The sequence below is a fragment of the Chrysemys picta genome, chromosome 5 (assembly GCF_011386835.1).
Source record: "Chrysemys picta bellii isolate R12L10 chromosome 5, ASM1138683v2, whole genome shotgun sequence".
Taxonomy (NCBI): Eukaryota; Metazoa; Chordata; order Testudines; family Emydidae; genus Chrysemys; species Chrysemys picta.
Window position 1 is genome coordinate 145,245,278 of NC_088795.1, and position 22,431 is coordinate 145,267,708.

The following is a 22,431-nucleotide window of genomic DNA, read 5'->3' on the forward strand; positions in this document are numbered from 1 at the left end:
AGCTAGTAAGAGTAAATGGTCTCAGCAAAATTTCTCCATTTGGGGAAGGAGAGCGCATGGAGCTACTGTTTATAGTAGTAGTGTCATGGGTTTGTTTACATGAAGTATACTGAATTTGTGCATCAGCCTCAGTCTTATGTTTGGAGTCAGGGTGAAATTCAAGGGGCCTTTAAATAGGGTCTAAATAGTGCAGAGGCTTGGTGCGGGATCTTTGCACAATATGAATTTCACTCGGAGCAGTAAGATTTCTAGTAACTGTGTCCTTCTAAAGTTTGATAATAAAACATTGCCCAGTAGTTAGCTCTTTTTGCTGATTTCTGCTTTCAGGGAGCCGCTCTAAAGTACCTGCCTTCGATCCTGGAAGACGTGTTTGGGATCTTCGACTCCTCTATGCTGGGGTAAGGGATACTTTTCTCCTTCTTTCAGCGAATGCATCAAGCTCGGTCACTCTCTCTCCGCAGAGTGGCATGTGTATTTGTAAAGGACGTCCTGTAGGTCTGTTTCCTTCCCCTGCCACCCAGGCTCACCTTCCAATAGTCCTGCAGTGATGTCCTCATCCTGCATTTATGACATCACATTCCACTGATGTATATTTAAAGGTGATGTCAGTAAATTTACACTGCAGGATCAATGAGAGCAGGCACAGGGTCAAGCGTGGAGGACAAAGGCCTGATGTAATTGAAACATAGCTGAATATGTTTATAATTCAGAAATAATTCTGACCTGGGGCAAAGGAAATAAGGTGACAGTGAAGACAGGTGATTCTCCCAGGAAAGGGCCTCCCAGTGAGTGGGTATCGCACTGTTTGCTGGGTGGGGAATGGAAATGCTGCATCCAGATGGGGAGTGCAACAGGCAGGAGTTGTGGTAGGAGGAGTGGGAGCTATTTCAAAAAGGTGGCTGCTGAATCCAAGTGAGATTGATTGATTAAAAAAGAGAGACTATGTAAATTTTAAATGTGCTCAAGTGGCACATAAACCTGTTTTCTCAGTACCTGCTCTGCAAACTTTCCCTGGGGTTTATCTGTCTTGCATATCATCATCAGTTAAAAAGTTCCAAGGCCAGATGCTGCCATCAGAAATACCTGTGCAGCCCAGGGATCTTCAGTGGTCTTGGGCAGCTGTCACTGACTGGAACTTGATATACAGCCAAGGAGGAACAGCTCCCTCTCTTCTTATCTGTGTTGGCTCTGCAGGATTAACAGCAGTGAAAAGCAGCAGCAACTGATGTCCATCACTGAAGTCAACAGATCAGACTCTGAATACTTACCAGGAACAGAGCTGTTGAACAAGTGCCACCATTTTTACACATTTCATTTTCCAGAGTTTAACTGCGATTTAAAGCAAAATAGTTAAAATTTCCAGAAATTCAGGATGTACTTCTAGAGTCTACAGTAACGTTCTCTTCCGCGGGCGGCCGTCCGGGATGTTCTACAGCAGGGGTAGGCAACCGATGGCACGCGTGCCGAAGGCAGCCCAAGAGCTGATTGTCAGTGGCACTCACACTGCCCGGGTCCTGGCCACCGGTCCGGGGGGCTCTGCATTTTAATTTAATTTTAAATGAAGCTTCTTAAACATTTTAAAAATCTTGTTTACTTTATATACAACAATAGTTTAGTTATATATTATAGACTTATAGAAAGAGACTTTCTAAAAACGTTAAAATGAATGACTGGCACGCGAAACCTTAAATGAGAGTGAATAAATGAAGATTCGGCACACCGCTTCTGAAAGGTTGCTGACCCCTGTTCTACAGTAACATTCTCTTCAGCGGGTGGCATTTTTTGGTACAACATTTAATAACAGCCAAAGACATAATTTAAGCTCCACATTTAACAAGAAAAGCCACAACAGAGACCATCTTTCTGTAATTTCTTCATTCTGTCAGTTTTCTTTTATATTGGACTAGGTTCAGTTTAAGGCACAAAGGAAGTATTGGCATTGCCTGTCTTAAAAAACTGCCCCTCATAAGAGATGGGAGGAGTGACCAGTTCAGAAACGTACAAGCATACAAACATTGAAGGGGGGCTTTTCTATGGGAAACTGACTTGCAACCTTATCTCTAGAGGTGTGACCAACATGCACAAAATGTCTACCATCCTCCCAAAGCCTACATACCCCATTGCTTCCCTGATCCAACCTGCCTGTCAGCCATCAGGCTCAGATCTATACACTCCTAGCATCCCTACCCCCTAATTTGCCCAATCCCACCTGTGGGAAGAGGTGCAGTCAATAAATGACCTGCCATCCATTTTGAATTCTTCCTCAAAACAGAGTATCAGAGAGGTAGCCGTGTTAGTCTGGATCTGTTAAAAGCAACAGAGAGTCCTGTGGCATCTTTAAGACTCACAGATGTATTGGAGCATAAGCTTTCGTGGGTGAATGCCCACTTCGTCAGATGCGTGTCAGAGACAGCTGCTGGTGCAGCGAGTAGCTAGAGCAGGAAAGTGGCTGATTGAGTTGGGCTGGAGTATACACCCAGCAGGAGAAAGAAACACTTGTAGCTTGAAGATCCCTGGGATTTTCCCTATCCCACCCCTATTCTGGAGATTTTACATATTATCACCTAACCAAGTCCCCTTGTGTCTGGGCTTTAGGTGCTTGCTGCGGGATTTCATTGGGAACCTGCCCCCTCTGCGCCTGCTCAAGCAGAAGCTGCAGTCCCTGACGGACATAGTCAACAGCAAGATCTTCCAGTCCTATGGTAAGTGGGGGACATCAAGGGGAGCCCCCATCACAGATCCACAGGGATCTGATCTATGCCCAGCATGTAAACAGTCCCTTGGCAGTGACCCTGTTAGTGTGCCAGGCCTTGAGAACCCACACAATTCACAGGGCAGGCCCGTGGTCTCCAAGACTGGGCCTTTGGGCACCAGCAATCCCTCTCTCTCCATGGCTCCTGGCAGCAAATCCAGCCAAGCCAGACTCCTGTGGGAGGCTTGTCCCATGCCCCTTCAGGGCGCAATGCTCTGAGTCTTTCCAGTGTCACCAGGCAGCCTTTCCAAAACAAGGTAACAACATATTAGTCACCTGGCTATGGAGTCTAAAAGTCCTTCGGTCAGAACACAGAAAGGAGGGTTTCTGTGTTTCCATAGCCAAGCTGCTATGGACCCCATTTCATGCCTGATCTCCCTCTCTTTGTCCTTAATTCCGAGTGAAAGTATCTGAGGCCCTCCAAAGGGCAGTCGTTATTCCAGCCACCTTGACACCTTCTCCCCTTTGTTCTTAGCTTAGTTCACATGATGCACCTTCTGGGGTGTCCTGCTGCCAGATGTCAATTGTTCAGTTGTTGTGGGTGGTCTCATTGTCTCGCTGGAGTCCCTGTTGAGCTGGATCAGTTTCAACCAGTTCTTTAACAACCCAGTCATTCTACCCAGGCAGTTAGGTGCCATCATGTCTCCTGCACTGTTCCAGGTGCAGTGTGAACTGTTTTAACTCCCGGTACCAATGCAAGGTAGAGGGGGAGGTCGAGGTTGGATATTAGGAAAAACTATTTCACTAGGATGGTGGTGAAGCACTGGAATGGGTTACCTAGGGAGGTGGTGGAATCTCCATATTTAGAGGTTTTTAAGGTCAGGCTTGACAAAGCCCTGGCTGGGATGATTTAGTTGGGGATTGGTCCTGCTTTGAGCAGGGGGTTGGACTAGATGACCTCCTGAGGTCTCTTCCAACCCTGATATTCTATGAGTCTAAGGTACAGAGGGAAACTGAGGCACATATAGGATTCATAAAAGTATTACAGAAAATTCCCACTTTGTCACGCACCCCAGTACAGTCTCTGCACTGAACCCTCCCTAGTAAGGAACCAGGCGTGAGAGCACAGGCACGTGTGCCAGGGGTTCCGGTCGTTCTAGCATGATGAGGTGGGCAGTGCCTGTAGATGCAGGCACTCCTGCACTTTGGGTGACAAACTCACAGGTGCTCGTTCTTACCACTTGCAAATGTAAATTCCATCATCTGGGGCTGGCTTCTGTGGAAGTTCTGTCTCCCACTCCGCCCCCACTAGCAGACTGTTTATTATTGCGGTGGAACATGGGTGCTGTTGGAGGTCATGGTTGTGGAAGAAGAGACAAACTCTGGGAGCTGGAGCCAGTCCCGTGGAGGGCTTTGAACAGTTGGCAGGAGACCTGGAGGTGGATTCTGTCCAGTAAGGAGCCAGAACACAGAACATTCCTCAGCACATGCCCATTTTATCAATACATTAGAAGCAAGAGGAAGACCAAAGACAGGGTAGGCCCACTGCTCAGAGAAGAGGGAGAAACAGTAACAGGAAACTTGGAAATGGCAGAGATGCTTAATGACTTCTTTGTTTCGGTCTTCACCGAGAGGTCTGAAGGAATGCCTAACCTAGTGAATGCTAATGGGAAGGGGGTAGGTTTAGCAGATAAAATAAAAAAAGAACAAGTTAAAAATCACTTAGAAAAGTTAGATGCCTGCAAGTCACCAGGGCCTGATGAAATGCATCCTAGAATACTCAAGGAGCTAATAGAGGAGGTATCTGAGCCTCTAGCTATTATCTTTGGAAAATCATGGGAGATGGGAGAGATTCCAGAAGACTGGAAAAGGGCAAATATAGTGCCCATCTATAAAAAGGGAAATAAAAACAACCCAGGAAACTACAGACCAGTTAGTTTAACTTCTGTGCCAGGGAAGATAATGGAGCAAGTAATTAAGGAAATCATCTGCAAACACTTGGAAGGTGGTAAGGTGATAGGGAATAGGCAGCATGGATTTGTAAAGAACAAATCGTGTCAAACCAATCTGATAGCTTTTTTTGATAGGATAACGAGTCTTGTGAATAATGGAGAAGCTGGGGATGTGGTACACCTAGACTTTAGTAAGGCATTTTATACAGTCTCACATGATATTCTTATTTATAAACTAGGCAAATACAATTTAGATGGGGCTACTATAAGGTGGGTGCATAACTGTCTGGATAACCGTACTCAGAGAGTTGTTATTAATGGTTCCCAATCCTGCTGGAAAGGCATAACAAGTGGGGTTCCGCAGGGATCTGTTTTGGGACCGGCTCTGTTCAATATCTTCATTAACGACTTAGATATTGGCATAGAAAGTATGCTTATTAAGTTTGCAGATGATACCAAACTGGGAGGGATTGCAACTGCTTTGGAGGACAGGGTCATAATTCAAAATGATCTGGACAAATTGGAGAAATGGTCTGAGGTAAACAGGATGAAGTTTAACAAAGACAAATGCAAAGTGCTCCACTTAGGAAGGAAAAATCAGTTTCACACATACAGAATGGGAAGAGACTGTCTAGGAAGGAGTATGCAGAAAGGGATCTAGGGGTTATAGTGGACCACAAGCTAAATATGAGTCAACAGTGTGATGCTGTTGCAAAAAAAGCAAATATGATTCTGGGATGTATTAACAGGTGTGTTGTGAGCAAGACACGAGAAGTCAGTCTTCTGCTCTACTCTGCTCTGGTTAGGCCTCAGCTGGAGTATTGTGTCCAGTTCTGGGCACCGCATTTCAAGAAAGATGTGGAGAAATTGGAGAGGGTCCAGAGAAGAGCAACAAGAATGATTAAAGGTCTTGAGAACATGACCTATGAAGGAAGGCTGAAAGAATTGGGTTTGTTTAGTTTGGAAAAGAGAAGACTGAGAGGGGACATGATAGCAGTTTTCAGGTATCTAAAAGGGTGTCATAAGGAGGAGGGAGAAAACTTGTTCACCTTAGCCTCTAAGGATAGAGCAAGAAGCAATGGGCTTAAACTGCAGCAAGGGAGGTCTAGGTTGGACATTAGGAAAAAGTTCCTAACTGTCAGGGTGGTTAAACACTGGAATAAATTGCCTAGGGAGGTTGTGGAATCTCCATCTCTGGAGATATTTAAGAGTAGGTTAGATAAATGTCTATCAGGGATGGTCTAGACAGTATTTGGTCCTGTCATGAGGGCAGGGAACTGGACTCGATGACCTCTCGAGGTCCCTTCCAGTCCTAGAATCTATGAATCTATGTCCTTGCATGCCTGTTCACCACAACGGCGCGAGATAACTGCCCAATGACCACAGGATCTGTTAAGGTATGAAGGTGCCACGCCATGTTTATTGTTGACAAAGCATGGTAATAGCACTTGGCAGACTCTATGAGGATATTGAAACAATGGATGCAGCTCAGTGAATGGTGGGACTTTTAATTCCCCCCTCGGCTGGCCAAAGACACTCCCTCTGAGATATCGTTTTATACTCCGATACAGACAAGTTACGTACTGCCTCTGATGTATCAGGGTGCCACCCTCTGATGTATTAGGGTGACACTCATTGCCTTGTACTTGTTGGTTAGATCAAAACATCTCTATCCATCATGCTGTCATCCTGACCTTATCTTTAGGATGGGTCAGTGGGTTCCTGTTATCTTTGGGGAATGTGCTGGTATCGGGGTGTTCTGGTCCCATCCTTCTGGAATGCGTTTGCATGTATATTTCTTATACCTAGCACTACTTAGGAATGTGTGGTTCTGCAATATCAGCCCTGTTCTTGCCAGATTCTGTGAGCAGGGCCTGTCTCTTGCTCACAAGTTAACTTTGCTTTATGGTAGCAAAGTTTTGACCACTACTTTAGTTCAGACCTCATACCAGGCCTCTGATACAAGGGCTTATGTCTCAGGCTCTCTTCTTATTGTGGTTTCAGTCCTCTGGACTACCTGCAGAAATCCAACAGACCATACAGGACCTTTCACTTGTAGGCCCTTCTCTGAAGTCCCTTGGAATCTACACTCCAGCAACTAAAAGAAAACATTTTTGTCAACAACAGCCTTTCCAGTCAAGGAAAAAGGGAAGGAGCTGTACAAGGCACCCTCCACTTCCTTCCGCTTCAGCATCAATGAGCTCATCCCATCAAGACGCCTCTTCCAAGCGGGCATTTTGTTGGGGTTGTTGAGGGCAATATACCAGTCTCCTCACTTCCATCGGGTCCTCCTTTTTTATTTACCAGTTGTTTGTCCTTCTTGCTAAGTGCCTGGATCCATAGAACATTAGACCAGTGGGTCTTAAGCACAGTGGAACAGAGGTATGCCATCCAATTTACTTCTCCCCCCTTCTCCCCGTCCCTCTTCAGGGACCATTCTCACGAGATGGCCCTTCAGCGGGAGGTCCAGTTTCTTCTTTAGAAAGGGGCCATAGAGGAAGTACCATTGGACCTTGGGGGAAAAGGCTTCTATTTCTGTTACTTCCCGATCCCCAAGACAAAAGGAGGTCTCAGGCCCATATAAGATCTAACAGAGTTGAACAAATTCCGGAAGAAAATAAAATTTTGCATGGTTACCCTAGCCTCAATTATCCCTTCCCTGGAACAAGGAGACTTCTACACTTTTAACAGTGAACACTCAAGGGAGTCCAGGAGTGGAATAGCAGTGGGTGCTGTGGCTCAGGGTTGAGGGCTATTGGCAGAGCTAACAGAGAGAGAGGGGTCTGACTCAAATTCTCCTGGTTTTGTGGCCCATATCTTTCCCCACCCCACAGCCTCTCCTCAGTGCTCATTTGTAATATTTAATGCCCTGGGCTCGCTGTGATCCTGGTCATTTCCTCTGCACAGCAACAGCCCCATGACTGTTTAGTGCCTGTTTGTGAGACTCTGAATTGCTTCTGCACTCCAGGGGCCTTTGGGGGTAATAGTTAAGGATCTTCAGCTGCCAGACTGGTGTCTGCTCAGGTCAGGGAGGTGGAGCGGGGACCTGTACAGGCTGGGCATGGCCCTGGCCTTCTCAGGGTAAGGTTGGGATGTGCCCTGCTGGAAGGCCCTGAGATGTCTGTGATTTCCCTCTTCTCTGCTTGGCAATGTTCCGAGCAGCACGAGTGCTTCGGGATCACTCTCCTTTCTCATCATCTGATGCCACTAGTGACCACATCATGTAGAGGTTGGAGGATTGTATTTGGAAAACAGTGACTCAGGAAAGCTTTTCGGACTCATGGTAGATAGCCATGTACTGCACTAGGAGCTCATGTTCAGTTGGTTGACAGAGCAGATGGGATCCTTGGACATACATGGAAAGGCATATCAAATAGAAGTAGGGAGGTGGTATTCACACTGCACGGCATCAGTGCAACCCTTCTCCCAAGTGGTGTCAGCAGCCAGGGGTTCAATATCTAGGGGTGCCTCTGAAAATTATAAAACAAAACCCGCTTGAGCCCTCATCAGAAATCTGGGAGAACTAACGGCCTCTCCAGGGCACCTCTCAGAGGCAGTCCTTCCCCACTCACAAGCACTGAGTCTGTGTACAACATAAAAGCAAAATTGTGTTAAGGTGAGAGGGAACTCAGCATTTATTTGGGAAAACAGCAACAATGACTCAAAAGTACGCAAACACCCATCTTGCGCTTTGTTGGGCAGTAGTCCTTTTGCCTCAGTTTCCCACCTTGAAAGTCCAATGGATGAATGCCCGTTTTATATGCCACTCCCCCTTTCCTTCATAGAATCATAGAATATCAGAGTTGGAAGGGACCTCAAGAGGTCATCTAGTCCAACCCCCTGCTCAAAGCAGGACCAATTCCCAGCTAAATCATCCCAGCCAGGGCTTTGTCAAGCCGGGCCTTAAAAACCTCCAAGGAAGGAGACTCCACCACCTCCCTAGGTAACGCATTCCAGTGTTTCACCACCCTCCTAGTGAAATAGTTTTTCCTGATATCCAACCTGGACCTCCCCCACTGCAACTTGAGACCATTGCTCCTTGTTCTGTCGTCTGCCACCACTGAGAACAGCCGAGCTCCATCCTCTTTGGAACCCCCCTTCAGGTAGTTGAAGGCTGCTATCAAATCCCCCCTCATTCTTCTCTTCTGGAGACTAAACAATCCCAGTTCCCTCAGCCTCTCCTCATAAGTCATGTGCTCCAGCCCCCTAATCATTTTTGTTGCCCTCCGCTGGACTCTTTCCAATTTTTCCACATCCTTCTTGTAGTGTGGGGCCCAAAACTGAACACAGTATTCCAGATGAGGCCTCACCAATGTCGAATAAAGGGGAACGATCACGTCCCTCGATCTGCTGGCAATGCCCCTACTTATACAGCCCAAAATGCCGTTAGCTTTCTTGGCAACAAGAGAACACTGTTGACTCATATCCAGCTTCTCGTCCACTGTGACCCCTAGGTCCTTTTCTGCAGAACTGCTACCTAGCCATTCGGTCCCTAGTCTGTAGCAGTGCATGGGATTCTTCCGTCCTAAGTGCAGGACTCTGCACTTGTCCTTGTTGAACCTCATCAGGTTTTTTTCGGCCCAATCCTCTAATTTGTCTAGGTCCCTCTGTATCCGATCCCTACCCTCTAGTGTATCTACCACGCCTCCTAGTTTAGTGTCATCTGCAAACTTGCTGAGAGTGCAGTCCACACCATCCTCCAGATCATTAATAAAGATATTAAACAAAACCGGCCCCAGGACTGACCCTTGGGGCACTCCGCTTGAAACCGGCTGCCAACTAGACATGGAGCCATTGATCACTACCCGTTGAGCCCGACGATCTAGCCAGCTTTCTATCCACCTTACAGTCCATTCATCCAGCCCATACTTCTTTAACTTGACGGCAAGAATACTGTGGGAGACCGTATCAAAAGCTTTGCTAAAGTCAAGGAATAACACATCCACTGCTTTCCCCTCATCCACAGAGCCAGTTATCTCATCATAGAAGGCAATTAGGTTAGTCAGGCACGACTTCCCCTTCATGAATCCATGCTGACTGTTCCTGATCACTTTCCTCTCCTCTAAATGTTTCATAATTGATTCCTTGAGGACCTGCTCCATGATTTTTCCAGGGACTGAGGTGAGGCTGACTGGCCTGTAGTTCCCCGGATCCTCCTTCTTCCCTTTTTTAAAGATGGGCACTACATTAGCCTTTTTCCAGTCATCCGGGACCTCCCCCGATCGCCATGAGTTTTCAAAAATAATGGCTAATGGCTCTGCAGTCTCACCCGCCAACTCCTTTAGCACCCTCGGATGCAGCGCATCCGGCCCCATGGACTTGTGCACGTCCAGTTTTTCTAAATAGTCCCGAACCACTTCTTTCTCCACAGAGGGTTGGTCACCTTCTCCCCATGCTGTACTGCCCAGTGCAGCAGTCTGGGAGCTGACCTTGTTCGTGAAGACAGAGGCAAAAAAATCATTGAGTACATTAGCTTTTTCCACATCCTCGGTCACTAGGTTGCCTCCCTCATTCAGTAAGGGGCCCACACTTTCCTTGATTTTCTTCTTGTTGCTAAAATACCTGAAGAAACCCTTCTTGTTACTCTTAACATCTCTTGCTAACTGCAACTCCAAGTGTGATTTGGCCTTCCTGATTTCACTCCTGCACGCCTGAGCAATATTTTTATACTCCTCCCTGGTCATTTGTCCAATCTTCCACTTCTTGTAAGCTTCTTTTTTGCGTTTAAGATCAGCAAGGATTTCACTGTTTAGCCAAGCTGGTCGCCTGCCATATTTACTATTCTTTCTACACATCGGAATGGTTTGTTCCTGCAACCTCAATAAGGATTCTTTAAAATACAGCCAGCTCTCCTGGACCCCTTTGCCCTTCATGTTATTCTCCCAGGGGATCCTGCCCATCTGTTCCCTGAGGGAGTCAAAGTCTGCTTTTCTGAAGTCCAGGGTCCGTATTCTGCTGCTCTCCTTTCTTCCTTGTGTCAGGATCCTGAACTCGACCATCTCATGGTCACTGCCTCCCAGGTTCCCATCCACTTTTGCTTCCCCTACTAGTTCTTCTCTGTTTGTGAGTAGCAGGTCAAGAAAAGCTTTGCCCCTAGTTGGTTCCTCCAGCACTTGCACCAGGAAATTGTCCCCTACACTATCCAAAAATTTCCTGGATTGCCTGTGCACCGCTGTATTGCTCTCCCAGCAGATATCAGGGTGATTAAAGTCTCCCATGAGAACCAGGGCCTGCGATCTAGCAACTTCTGCTAGTTGCCAGAAGAAAGCCTCGTCCACCTCATCCCCCTGGTCTGGTGGTCTATAGCAGACTCCAACCACGACATCACCCTTGTTGCTCACACTTCTCAACTTTATCCAGAGACTCTCAGGTTTTTCTGCAGTTTCATACCGGAGCTCTGAGCAGTCATACTCCTCTCTTACATACAACGCAACTCCCCCACCTTTTCTGCCCTGCCTGTCCTTCCTGAACAGTTTATATCCATCCATGACAGTACTCCAGTCATGTGAGTTATCCCACCAAGTCTCTGTTATTCCAATCACATCATCGTTCCCTGACTGTGCCAGGACTTCCAGTTCTCCCTGCTTGTTTCCCAGGCTTCTTGCATTTGTGTATAGGCACTTAAGATAACTCACTGATTGTCCCTCTTTCTCAGCATGAGACAGGAGTCCTCCCCTCTTGTGCTCTCCTGCTTGTGCTTCCTCCCAGGATCCCATTTCCCCACTTACCTCAGGGCTTTGGTCTCCTTCCCCCGGTGAACCTAGTTTAAAGCCCTCCTCACTAGGTTAGCCAGCCTGCTGGCGAAGATGCTCTTCCCTCTCTTCGTTAGGTGGAGCCCGTCTCTGCCTAGCACTCCACTGAATCCCACTCATGGGTTGTTTGAGTCCCAGAGTCCAAGGGGTTCATCCAGGTGCATTCACCTTCAGGCCCTGGGGGTGGGCTACTGAGGCCTCTGCCGCTTGCTGCTGCTTCTCATGCACTGCCTCTACCACTACTCTGCTGTGTCCTTTGTCTCGTCCAATCCAGTCCGACAGCACCACAGCCACGCAGCCCAGCTCTTTGTAACCACAGCTCTAGGATTTGCTGGGCAGGGGAGGGCCTTTGCTGCTGCATCTCTACGTATGCTGCATTTAGCAGCAAGGCCATGTTCTGCGGCTCCACCACCTCGCCCAGTTCTTACTGATTTCAGCAGGAGTGATTGCCCTGGAAGTGCAGCACCCAGTGCGGCTGCCTGCTCTGCATTAGACCACCTACTCAGTGATTGCAGTGTAGTGATCACGGAGGAGAGGCACAGACTCTGCAGTGAGTCGAGTCAGCTCTATCCTTAGACACTGAAGAGGAAAGGTCAAGTGGTATCTAGAGCACCTGACCTGATTCCCGCCCATCCAGCTTTCACTTGGCAGTGGCTCAGTACCCCACGCTTAGCAGGCCAAGTTCTCCTCCCAGCTACAGTGACCCCTCAATCAGGGCATATTAAGTATAATTCTTCTTCAAGTGATTGCTCATATAGATTCCAATCAGGTGTGCACGTGCCGCGTACACAGTCGTCGGAAACTTTTTCCCTTAGCAGCTCCCATCGGGTCGGCTGTGGAACCCCCTAGAGTAGCGCCTTCATGGGGCTGAATATATGTCTCTGCTGACCCAGCCCCTCCTCAGTTCCTTCTTACTGCCAGCGACAGCTGTTGGAATTGCGGTCGCTTGCAAAATAGCAAGTGCTTCCCTTAGCATATCTTCTAGTTTGTAGCTGTAGTTTCCAGTTCACAGGTAATTAGTTATAGTTGTATATAGTTGATAGATAAGTTTTGGGAGTGGGGTTTTCCCCAGTCCCTGACCCCTCTCTTGGGTTCCAGGGCATGTCTCGGTCCCAAGCGTTTAAGCCCTGCAGAACCTGCAGCAAGCCTATGCCAACAGGTGACCTCCACGACTCATGCCTGAAGTGTCTGGGGAAGGTGCACCAAACGGAGAGCTGCAAAATCTGCAGAGCTTTCCACCCCAGGACAAAGAAAGAGCGTGATTTCTGTCTAAACCTCCTCTTGATAGAGTCCATTCTTCGCCCCCAACCTGCCGCAGACCATCAGGGCCCGGCACCGAGCGCGGCCATGCAGAGCGCCCCACCCTCCATATGTGACATGGTGCCAAGGAAGGACTCTGGTCTAAGAGACCCTCGGCACTGGCGCTCCCCAGCACCGCAGGCTGCGGAGACAACCCAGCACCGCTCCCAATCCCCAGTGTCGCACAAGTGGCACAGGAAGACTGATAGAGGTCGTTCCCCTGTGCCCAAGCCAGCGGCGCTGGCAGGTGCAACAACAGTGCATCCTACACAGGAGCACTCAGTGCCCAGAGCACAGGAGTCGGCACCATTAACTTCGGTTCCCCTGAGGGGACCGTCGAGTCCGGCACCCAGTGACTCTCCGGACAGGCAGTGCCAAGGAGAGGAGTTAGAGCTGCCCTCCACCCTGGTCACTTTCAAAGCTTCCAGAGATCTGATTACCATGACGGCACCTCAACCCCTGGCAGTCAGAGACAAGCTTCCAGTGCCGCAATAACCGGCACCATCTACAGGCAAGCTGGCCATGATGCAGCGGTCGCCCTCTCCAGTTTGGCACTGCTCCCCACGGCACTGCTCCCGATCGCCTTCGTCAAGGCACTGCTCACCAGCACTGGGTTCCCGGCAGGGTTCCCCGACACCAGTGAGGCGACTGTCTCCTTCCCCGACACCCAGGGTGGAGCGGCACCAATCCCCGGCACCAACAGAGTGGCACTGGTCGCCCACACTGTCAATTCAGCACCGGACATTCGGCACCGGTCCCCGGCATACTACCCATCGGTGCCACCGTGGTCATCATGGTTGAGATCAGTCTCATCGAACTCTGATGGGGACTCCCTTTACTCCCGTCACAGACGGCACAGATCTGACAGGCGCCGAAGTGAGGCAGGAGTGGTGCCCTGCACCCCCAATCGCAGCCACCTGCACAGTGGCCCTTTTGGACCTTCTGGGCTTATCACCAGGCTCAGGGGTCCTTGTCCAGGAGCTCCCAGTCAGTGGCCTCTGAGACCTGAGCACCCCCGCTGCCTAAGGACCAACCCACACCACAGGGATCCAAGATCATGTTGGCACAAGGCCCATCGGCTGTCCAGGCCACCACTGCCGAGATGACGTTGACACAAGGCCCACCGGCCATTCAGGCCGCTGCCACAACAGCGTTGGCACAATGTCCGCCGCCGAGCCAGGCCTCCGCCACCAGGACAGCAGTCGGCGCAGAGGCCCCTGGCACTGACCAGGAGGAGGTCAGAGAGCTAGAGGGTCAGGAGGACCCCGGGCCACCTCTGGCCTCATCATCCTCGTCCCTGGACAAGGCGGTGGCAGGTGCATCTACCTCGGGTCTGCCCCCGATAGACCACAGAGCTCACCAGGACCAACTGCAGAGGATCACATGCAGCATGGGGTTGCAGGCGGAGGAAGTAGTGGAACCTGAGGGCCCATTGGACATCTTGGCACCAGAGGGGCCATCCAGGGTAGCTCTGCCCCTGATAAAAACAATTCAGAGCAACATTAAGACTCTGTGGCAAACCTGATCCCGCATACTGCTAAAGGCGTGGAGCGTAAATACTTCATGCCCTCTAAAGGGTACAAGTGCCTGTTCTCACACCCGCAGTCATGTCCCTTGTAGTGGCTGCAGTTAACGAGATGGAGAGACAAGGGCAGCAGGGACCGACTCCAAAGTCAAAGCAAATGGACCTTTTCGGCAGAAAGGTCTACTCAATGGGAGGCCAGCAGCTGACGATAGCCAACCAACAAGCTATCCTCCGTAGATACAACTTCAACTCGTGGGCCTCCATGTTGACGTTTAAGGAGCTGATTCCACCCGATTCCAGAGCCGAGTTTGTGGCTATTCTTGATGAAGGAAAGGCAGTGGCACAGACCTCTTTGCAGGCCTCACTAGATGCTGCGGATTCTGCAGCCTGCACCCTTTCCTATGGAATAGCCATGAGGCAGGGCTCATGGTTACAATCATCTGGGTTGCCCCCTGAAGTGCAGCAAACCCTGCAGGCCCTGCCGTTTGACAGGGCAGGGTTGTTTTTGGAGCAAACGGACTCCAGGCTGCACAGCCTAAAGGACTCCCAAGCGACTATGACATTGTTGGCTATGCACATCCCAGAAACCCAACGCAAACCTTTTAAGCCTCAACCACAGCAGCAATGCCCTTATCCTCCAAGCCTTCCCATCCCCCGCCCAGGCAGGGCCAGGGCCTGACCAAGCCATCGTCAGACTCAAAGCAGGTCTTTTGAAGGTGCGCCCGAGGATGACGCCCCTGCCTCAGCACCAGAGCCTTCCCCATTTCATGAACCATCTGTCCCACTTCTACCATGCTTGGTCCCAATTAACCTCGGACCGCTGGGTTCTTCACATGGTAGAAGTGGGATATTCTCTCCAATTCTGCTCCTCCCCTCTCTCCCGCCCCCCTTCCCCGTCCCTCTTCAGGGACCCTTCTCGGGAGCAACTCCTTATCCAGGAGATGCAGGCGCTCCTCGCCACGGGAGCTCAGGGACAAGGGATTCTATTCCTGATACTTCCTAATCCCCAAAGGGGGGGGGGGGGGTCTCAGACCCATTCTAGACCCACGAGGACTCAACAGATTCATGGTAAAGTTGAAGTTTCCCATGGTCTCCCTGAGTACAATTACCCAGTCTCTGGATCCGGGACACTGGTACGCCGCCCTCGACCTGAAAGACGCATACCTCCACGTAGCTATTCGGCCTGCACACAGACGATTCCTAAGGTTTGTTGTCAACCACAAACACTATCAGTTCATGGTCCTTCCATTCGGTCTGTCAACAGCCCCCTGAGTGTACACCAAGTGCATGTCAGTTGTAGCAGCCTTCCTTCGCAAGAGACAGGTGCAGGTATACCCCTACCTCGACGATTGGCTGCTCAGGGGGCTCTCCAGGGAGCAGGTGGAGTCTCAGGTCCAATTGGTCAGATCCACTTTCGAGACACTTGGACTCCTCCTCAACGTGAACACGTCAACCTTGTCACCCTCCCAAAGACTAGAGTTCATCGGGGCGGTGCTGGACTCGGTTCAGGCAAGAGCGTTTCTGCCACAGGCCCGATTCCAGGCGATGACAGACATTATTCAAGGCCTCACGTGACACCTGACCACTACCACACGGGGATGCCTGAGTCTCCTCAGCCACATGGCAGCCTGCGCTTACATGATCTGGCATGCCCGACTGAGGCTCAGATCTTTGCAGGAGGCATGGCTCGTTTCTGCCTATCGCCCGGGCACAACAGCCTGGACTCAGTGGTCACCGTGCCTCAGCAGGTGCTCGAGTCCCTCCGATGGTGGCTCAACCCTCAGGCAGTGTGCAAGGGAGTCCCCTTCAACAGCCCCCAGCCCTCCTTGTCCCTGGTAATGGATGCATCCTGTCTGGGATGGGGAGCACACTTGGGAGACCTCCAAACGCAGGGCCTGTGGTCGCAGGACAAGCTTTTGCTCCATATCAACATCAAGGAGCTGAGGGCGGTGTGACTGGCCCAACTACAAGGACAGAGTGTGGCAGTTATGACAGACAACACCACCGCCATGTTTTACATCAACAAGGAGGGTGGGGCCCACTCCTCCCCTCTCTGTCGGGAAGCCCTCCAGCTATGGGAGTTCTGCATAGCCCACTCCGTTCACCTGGAGGTGTCCTATCTCCCAGGAGTGCAGAACAAACTGGCGGACCACCTCAGCAGATCGTTCCGCAATCACGAGTGGTCCCTCCGCCCAGATGTCATACACTCCATCTTCCAAAAGTCGGGGTGTCCCCAGATCGACTATTCACCATCCAGAGGAACAGAAAGTGCCCAGTGTTCAGCTCCTTCCAGAAACACAGCCCAGGCTCGATCACAGATGCGTTCCTGCTACCCGGGGGATGCCGCCTGCTCTATGCCTTTCCCCCGATCCCTTTCGTGCACAAGGTCCTGCTCAAGGTCCGCAGAGAGAGGGCGGAGTTAATTCTGGTGGCACCAGCGTGGCCTCGACAACACTGGTACACCACGCTCCTGGAGCTGTCAGTGGACACCCTGATCACGTTGCCACCCTTCCCAGACCCGATCACTCAGGACCACGGTCGTCTTTACCACCCTGACCTCCAGTTCCTCCATCTCACAGCCTGGAAGCTTCATGGCTAAACCCCATGGAGCTCCTGGGCTCGGACCCGGTAAGAGAGGTCCTACTCAGCAGCAGAAAACCCTCCACTAGGGCCACATACCTAGCAAAGTGGAAAAGGTTCACGTTCTGGTGTGCTCAGCATCGCACACTTCCACTCCAGGCACCCATACTACTCATCCTGGAGTGCCTGCTGCACCTGAAACAGCACGGTCTCGCAGCATCGTCCATCAAGGTGCACCTTGCAGCCATTTTGGCCTTCCACCCAGGAGCGGCCGGATGTTTAGTCTTCACCAACCCTATGGTTGCCCGTTTCCTCAAGAGCCTGGAGCGGTTACACCCACAAATTAGACTACTGCTCCCTGTGTGGGACCTTAACATGGTCCTCTCCAGGCTAACAGGGCCCCCTTTCGAACCACTGATGACTTGGTCCCTTCTCTACCTGTCGTAAGGTTGCCTTAAGGACAAGGTATAATTCAGACCTCGCCCGGCCTTCCTTACCAAGGTGGTGTCACATTTTCACACCAACCAGGACATTTTTCTGCCTGTCTTCTTCCCTAAGCCTCACGCTAATGTCCAAGAACAGAGGCTCCACTCTCTGGGTGTTTGGCAGGCGCTGGCCTTTTACATCAAGCACATGAAGCCATTCAGGAAGTCGAACCAGCTGTTTGTGGTGATTGTGGACAGGATGTAAGGGCTCCTGGTCTCATCTCAGAGGATCTCATCATGGATCACATCCTGCATCAGGACGTGTTATGAGCTGGCCAAGGTTCCAGCCCTGGCCCTTACGGCACACTCCACAAGGGCGCAGGCATCTTCAGCAGCATTCCTGGCCCAGGTTCCGATACAGGAGATCTGCAGGGCAGCAACATGGTCCTCAGTCCACACGTTCCTCTCATTATGCCATCATCCAGCACGTCAGAGATGATGCAGCATTCGGCAGAGGGGTGCTCCAGTCAGCGATTCCATAACTCCGACCCCACCGCCTAGGTAGGGCTTGGGAGTCACCTAATTGAAACTGATATGAGCAAGCACTAGAAGAAGAAAAAACGGTTACTCACCTTCTTGTAACTGTTGTTCTTCGAGATGTGTTGCTCACATCCATTCCAAACCCACCCGCCTTCCCTGCTGTCGGAGCAGCCGGCAAGAAGGAACTGAGGAGGGGCCAGGTCAGCAGGGGCATATATCCAGTGCCATGAAGGCGCCGCTCCAGGGAGCTCCACAGCCGACCCGACAGGTACCGCTAGGGGAAACACCTTCCGACGACTGTGCACACGGCGCACGCCCCATTGGAATGGATGTGAGAAACACATCTTGAAGAACAACAGCTATGAGAAGGTGAGTAACCATTTTTCTGCCCCCCCCCCTTTAGTCATACAATAAGGATAACATTTCAGTACCCCGCCTCGAAGGTTTAAGTGAATGTTAACACAATACAGCCAAAGCTAATCACCCTGGCAAAGCAGGTGTGTCTGCTCATTAGATCTTTTCCTCCAGTTCTTCAGTAGATGGTGGCAGACAGCTCATTCAGACCACTGGCTTGCAGCAGTGAGACCATTTCTGGGATGCTGTGTCCAGTTCTGATGTCCACACTTTAAAAGAGATGACATTGACAAACTGGAAAGGTTCAGAAAAGAGCTATGAGAATGATCTGAAGTCTCACCTCTGAATGAGAGGCTGAAGTAGCTCAGGCTATTTAGTTTATCCAAGACAAGAGGTGACTTGGTCAGGGCCTGTAAGTACTTAGATGAGCAGAAGATTTGTGATCTAGCAAACAAAGGCAGAACAAGGTCCAATTGCTGGAAGCTGAAACCAGACAAATTCAGAATAGAAATAAGAGGCACATTTTTAACACTGAGGGGAATTAACCACTGGAACAGCTTCCCTAGGGATGTGGTGAATTCGCTGTGTCTACAGTGCAATTAAACACTCACAGCTGGCCCATGTCAGCTGGCTCAGGCTTGTGGGGCTTGGGCTGTGGGGCCGTTTAATTGCGGTGGAGACCTTTGGGCTCAGGCTCTGGGACCCACAAGGGGAAGGGTCGCAGAGCCTGGGCTCCAACCTGAGCCTGAACGTCTGCCCCACTCCCTCCCCAGGACGGGGAGGTGTCTGTGTTTGCCCCCCTCCCACCCCACAACTAATCTCTGTCTGTCTGTGCAGAGTGTCGAGAGATGCTGCTGCATACTACCATCCCCATCCTTCGGGAGCTGATTGAGACGGGGGAGGAGGAGGAGGCTTGCATTGAGCTGCTCAGCAATATCCTGGAGGTGCTGTACAAAGCCCAGAAGGTAAAACCCCCATTACGTGGGTTCAGCGCCGGCGGTCGGCCTCACGCGGTTCAATGGGTCTGAGCTAGGCTGAACACAAACCTTGGGGCTCAGGCTGGCATCCCCCTCCCGCTACAGGGGACATAGCAGGGGTTGCTGGGCTGTTGTGTAACTAGCCCACTGCCCCAGGCAAGAACAACAAGGAGTCCGGTGGCACCTTAAAGACTAACAGATTTATTTGGGCAGAAGCTTTTGTGGGTAAAAAACCCACTTCTTCAGATGCATGGAGTGAAAGTTACAGATGCAGGCATTATATAATGACACACGAAGAGAAGGGAGTTATCTCACAAGTGGAGAACCAGTGTCCCAGGCACTTTCCCAATAAACAAGATGGAGCTGCTAAAGCCCTCAGAGATGAAACCACAGCAATTCTATCTGAGTCAAACCATCATGATTTGATGGGCCAAGCCACGGCCTCCACTGCAGTGATGGGTGCCTAATACCATAGTCACCTGCAAGCCCTAGGGAAGCCCTGTAATTCCTGACCACACCTGCAAGCCCTTGGCCCTCTCCATGGGGTGGGGAGACCCTAGGGAAAGCATCATGGAGCCCTGGTGGGAAGCCCCTTTCAAACTTGGTCAGTATATCTCCCTCCCTGTGGGCTGACCCTTCTCCCTGTGTACTAGACCTAGGGGAAGTTGCCCAACCCATGTGAGTTACAGGACAGAGCAAATGGAATTATTCCATTTGTTTTTATTTGTTTGTAGTGTCTCAAAGCTCCAGCTGAGGTCACCCATTGGCTGGCTGCTGTATAGACACATAGCAGAAGACAGTCTGTGACATGGAGAGCTGACAATCTACATAGACAAGACAGACAAAGGTGGAGAGGAACAAAGGGCTATTAGCACTAGGCCCAGAGAGATGAAGTGGCTTGCCCAAGGTGTCACATGGAGGCTGTGGCAGAATCAGGAATAGAGCTCAGAGTCTCCTCTGAGAAGGAATGAGCTCCAGACTGGCTCCCCTGTGAGGGTCAGTTGGAGCTGCTGTCTTTAAGGGCCACGCTCAGTTTTTGTCCTTTTCGGTCTTGGCCCAGAGAGCTGCCTCTCGCACTAGGCAGTGCGATATCTGAGCCCTGCCAAGTCAGCACCACTGGTGTTAGCTACATGGGCAGCCTAGTGTTCACGAGCTGCCACCCACCAGCACCGGGAGTGCCCCTCATCCATCAAACTTGCTTCTGGACGGTTTACCTTTGAAAATTAGCCAAAAGCAGCTCTAATTAGACCAACAGGACCATATCCTCTGAACCCTCCAGTTCCTGCCCCTTCAATTGCAACTTTCTGAGGCTCCTATAATACATCACTTCAGGGTACGTGGTTACAACCCTTTGCTCAAGGAGCTCCTTTATAAGGTGAAGTGAGGGGATAAGGCCTGGACACTCTGAGCCCCAACTTTCTCTAATACAACTATTCCCCTGGCAGATGCAGAGTGGGACTGGTTGAGACATCCACCTTCTGAAGGGTGCCAGCATTGGCTACTCAGTGGGACGGGCAGAAGAGGCCTGTGTATAATGTCCCTTTTACCATAGCAGCCCATCACCTCAGCCATGCCAAAATCCTGTGTGAGGGTCTCACCCGCCTCCCTCCAGCCTGAAGCAGAGAGCTGCACCAGCTTTCCTCTCGGTGCCATGCCACATTTGGAAACAGGTCCCAGAGAGGGAAAGGTAGACAAGGGAAGCACAGCCCTGCCCGTCGGTCTTATGGTGAAATGAGCCAATGATAATGACTCTTAGCTTGATTGTAAAGATGAATTCTGTTTGATATTGTTGGTTCCAGAGAGCAGAAGAGCAGCTGACACGTCGGAGTGGAGAAGAGAGACAGTACAGGGAGGACTCTGAGCTGGTGAGCATTCCTCTGGGAAGTTTTGAAATACAGGAGGAGAGGGGAAGAATAGGGGCAGCCTGAGCACCTGGGAGAAGCCCACATGCTTCTCACTTCAGCCCCCATCCTTACATTTGCTGTCACCTTGAGAGGTGGTGGAGATGGGGCTCCTGCCGAGCGATGGGATGGGGAGACCGGGACTGTAGTAGTGGGTCTGGGTCTGTGGTCTGTGGGTTGGATGTGTGGTGCATCAGCAGAACTGTATGACCGAGAAGTTCAGATGTGCACTATGATTGGGTTTGGCCAGGGCTATCAGACCTTCATTTTCTAAACTTATTGGATTTCTTGAAGTCTTGTGGGAAGAATAATACGTCTTTAATTTGCTTATGGATCAGTGTCCTAACAGATAAAGAACAAGATGGGGTTTTAGTTCTTAATGAATATTAATCAGAAGTTAGGAAAGTTAGGAACCATGGAAAATGCTCAGGTGCAGACTTTTAATACCCCACCTGAGCGACACCTTGTGGCTACAAGTTCATCAGATCTTCAGCTTGAAACAAGCACACTCATAACATGTTCAGTTTCCTTTTTATACACTCCAGGGCTCTTTGAACTGGAGTTTCCAGAAGCAAGTAGTTAGTATACAAAGGTTCTCTTTCCTTGGGGCATATCTTCAAAAGATTGGCTTCAGAAGGGGAGGATTTGCATTCCCCTCACCTCAAGGTATTTCCTAAGGAAATTCATTTCATACCTATTGTTCCAGAAAGACCTTTGAACTTCCAGAAATTGTATTAATTTTATTAATCTTGTCATTCTACTAAAGAAGTTCCATACAATTTCACAGTACTGTGTAAATGTTTGCATTTGTAATACAATGAACTGCAAAGGTGTTAACCCTAATTCAATAATGTTACACTTTATTGAATTAAAGTTAATCTTAATTCCACAAGGTTTGTTAAGTATATTATAGATATTGTCAGTCTGTCACAGTCTTATCATATGGTGAAGATAACATTCTTCCCATCACTAGCAGATGTTAAACAGAAGCTACTAAAGTTAGACATCTTTAAAATCAGCAGGTCCAGTTAACTTGCATCCAAAAGATTTAAAAGAATTGTCTGAGGAGCTTGCAGGACCATTAATGTTGATTTTCAATAAGTCTTGGAGCACTGGGGAAATTCCAGAAGACCGGAAGAAAGCTAATGTTGTGCCATTTTTAAAAAAGGGTAAATGGGATGACCTGGCTAATCACAGGCCTGTCAGCATGACATCATTTCTGGCCAAGACAATGAAGCAGTTGAGACGGGACTCGATTCATAAAGAATTAAAGAAGGGTAATGCAGTTAATGCCAATCAATGTGGGTTTATGGAAGATAGAGCCTCTCAAACTAACTTGATATCTTTTTTTGATAACATTACAAGTGTGCAAAAAGAACAGGAGTACTTGTGGCACCTTAGAGACTAACAAATGTATTAGAGCATAAGCTTTCG

The 22,431-nt window shown here is 49.8% G+C and overlaps 1 protein-coding gene across 1 annotated transcript in view; it reads left to right on the forward strand.

Moving 5' to 3' along the window:
* Window positions 1-22,431, forward strand: part of LOC135984063 (dedicator of cytokinesis protein 2-like) — a 202,590-nt gene that overhangs the window by 165,433 nt on the left and 14,726 nt on the right. Inside the window, exons 24-27 of the mRNA XM_065598501.1 lie at window positions 328-398; window positions 2,596-2,702; window positions 18,957-19,084; window positions 20,896-20,961. Coding sequence (XP_065454573.1) covers window positions 328-398; window positions 2,596-2,702; window positions 18,957-19,084; window positions 20,896-20,961 — 372 coding nt within the window. The remainder of the gene's footprint in view (window positions 1-327; window positions 399-2,595; window positions 2,703-18,956; window positions 19,085-20,895; window positions 20,962-22,431) is intronic.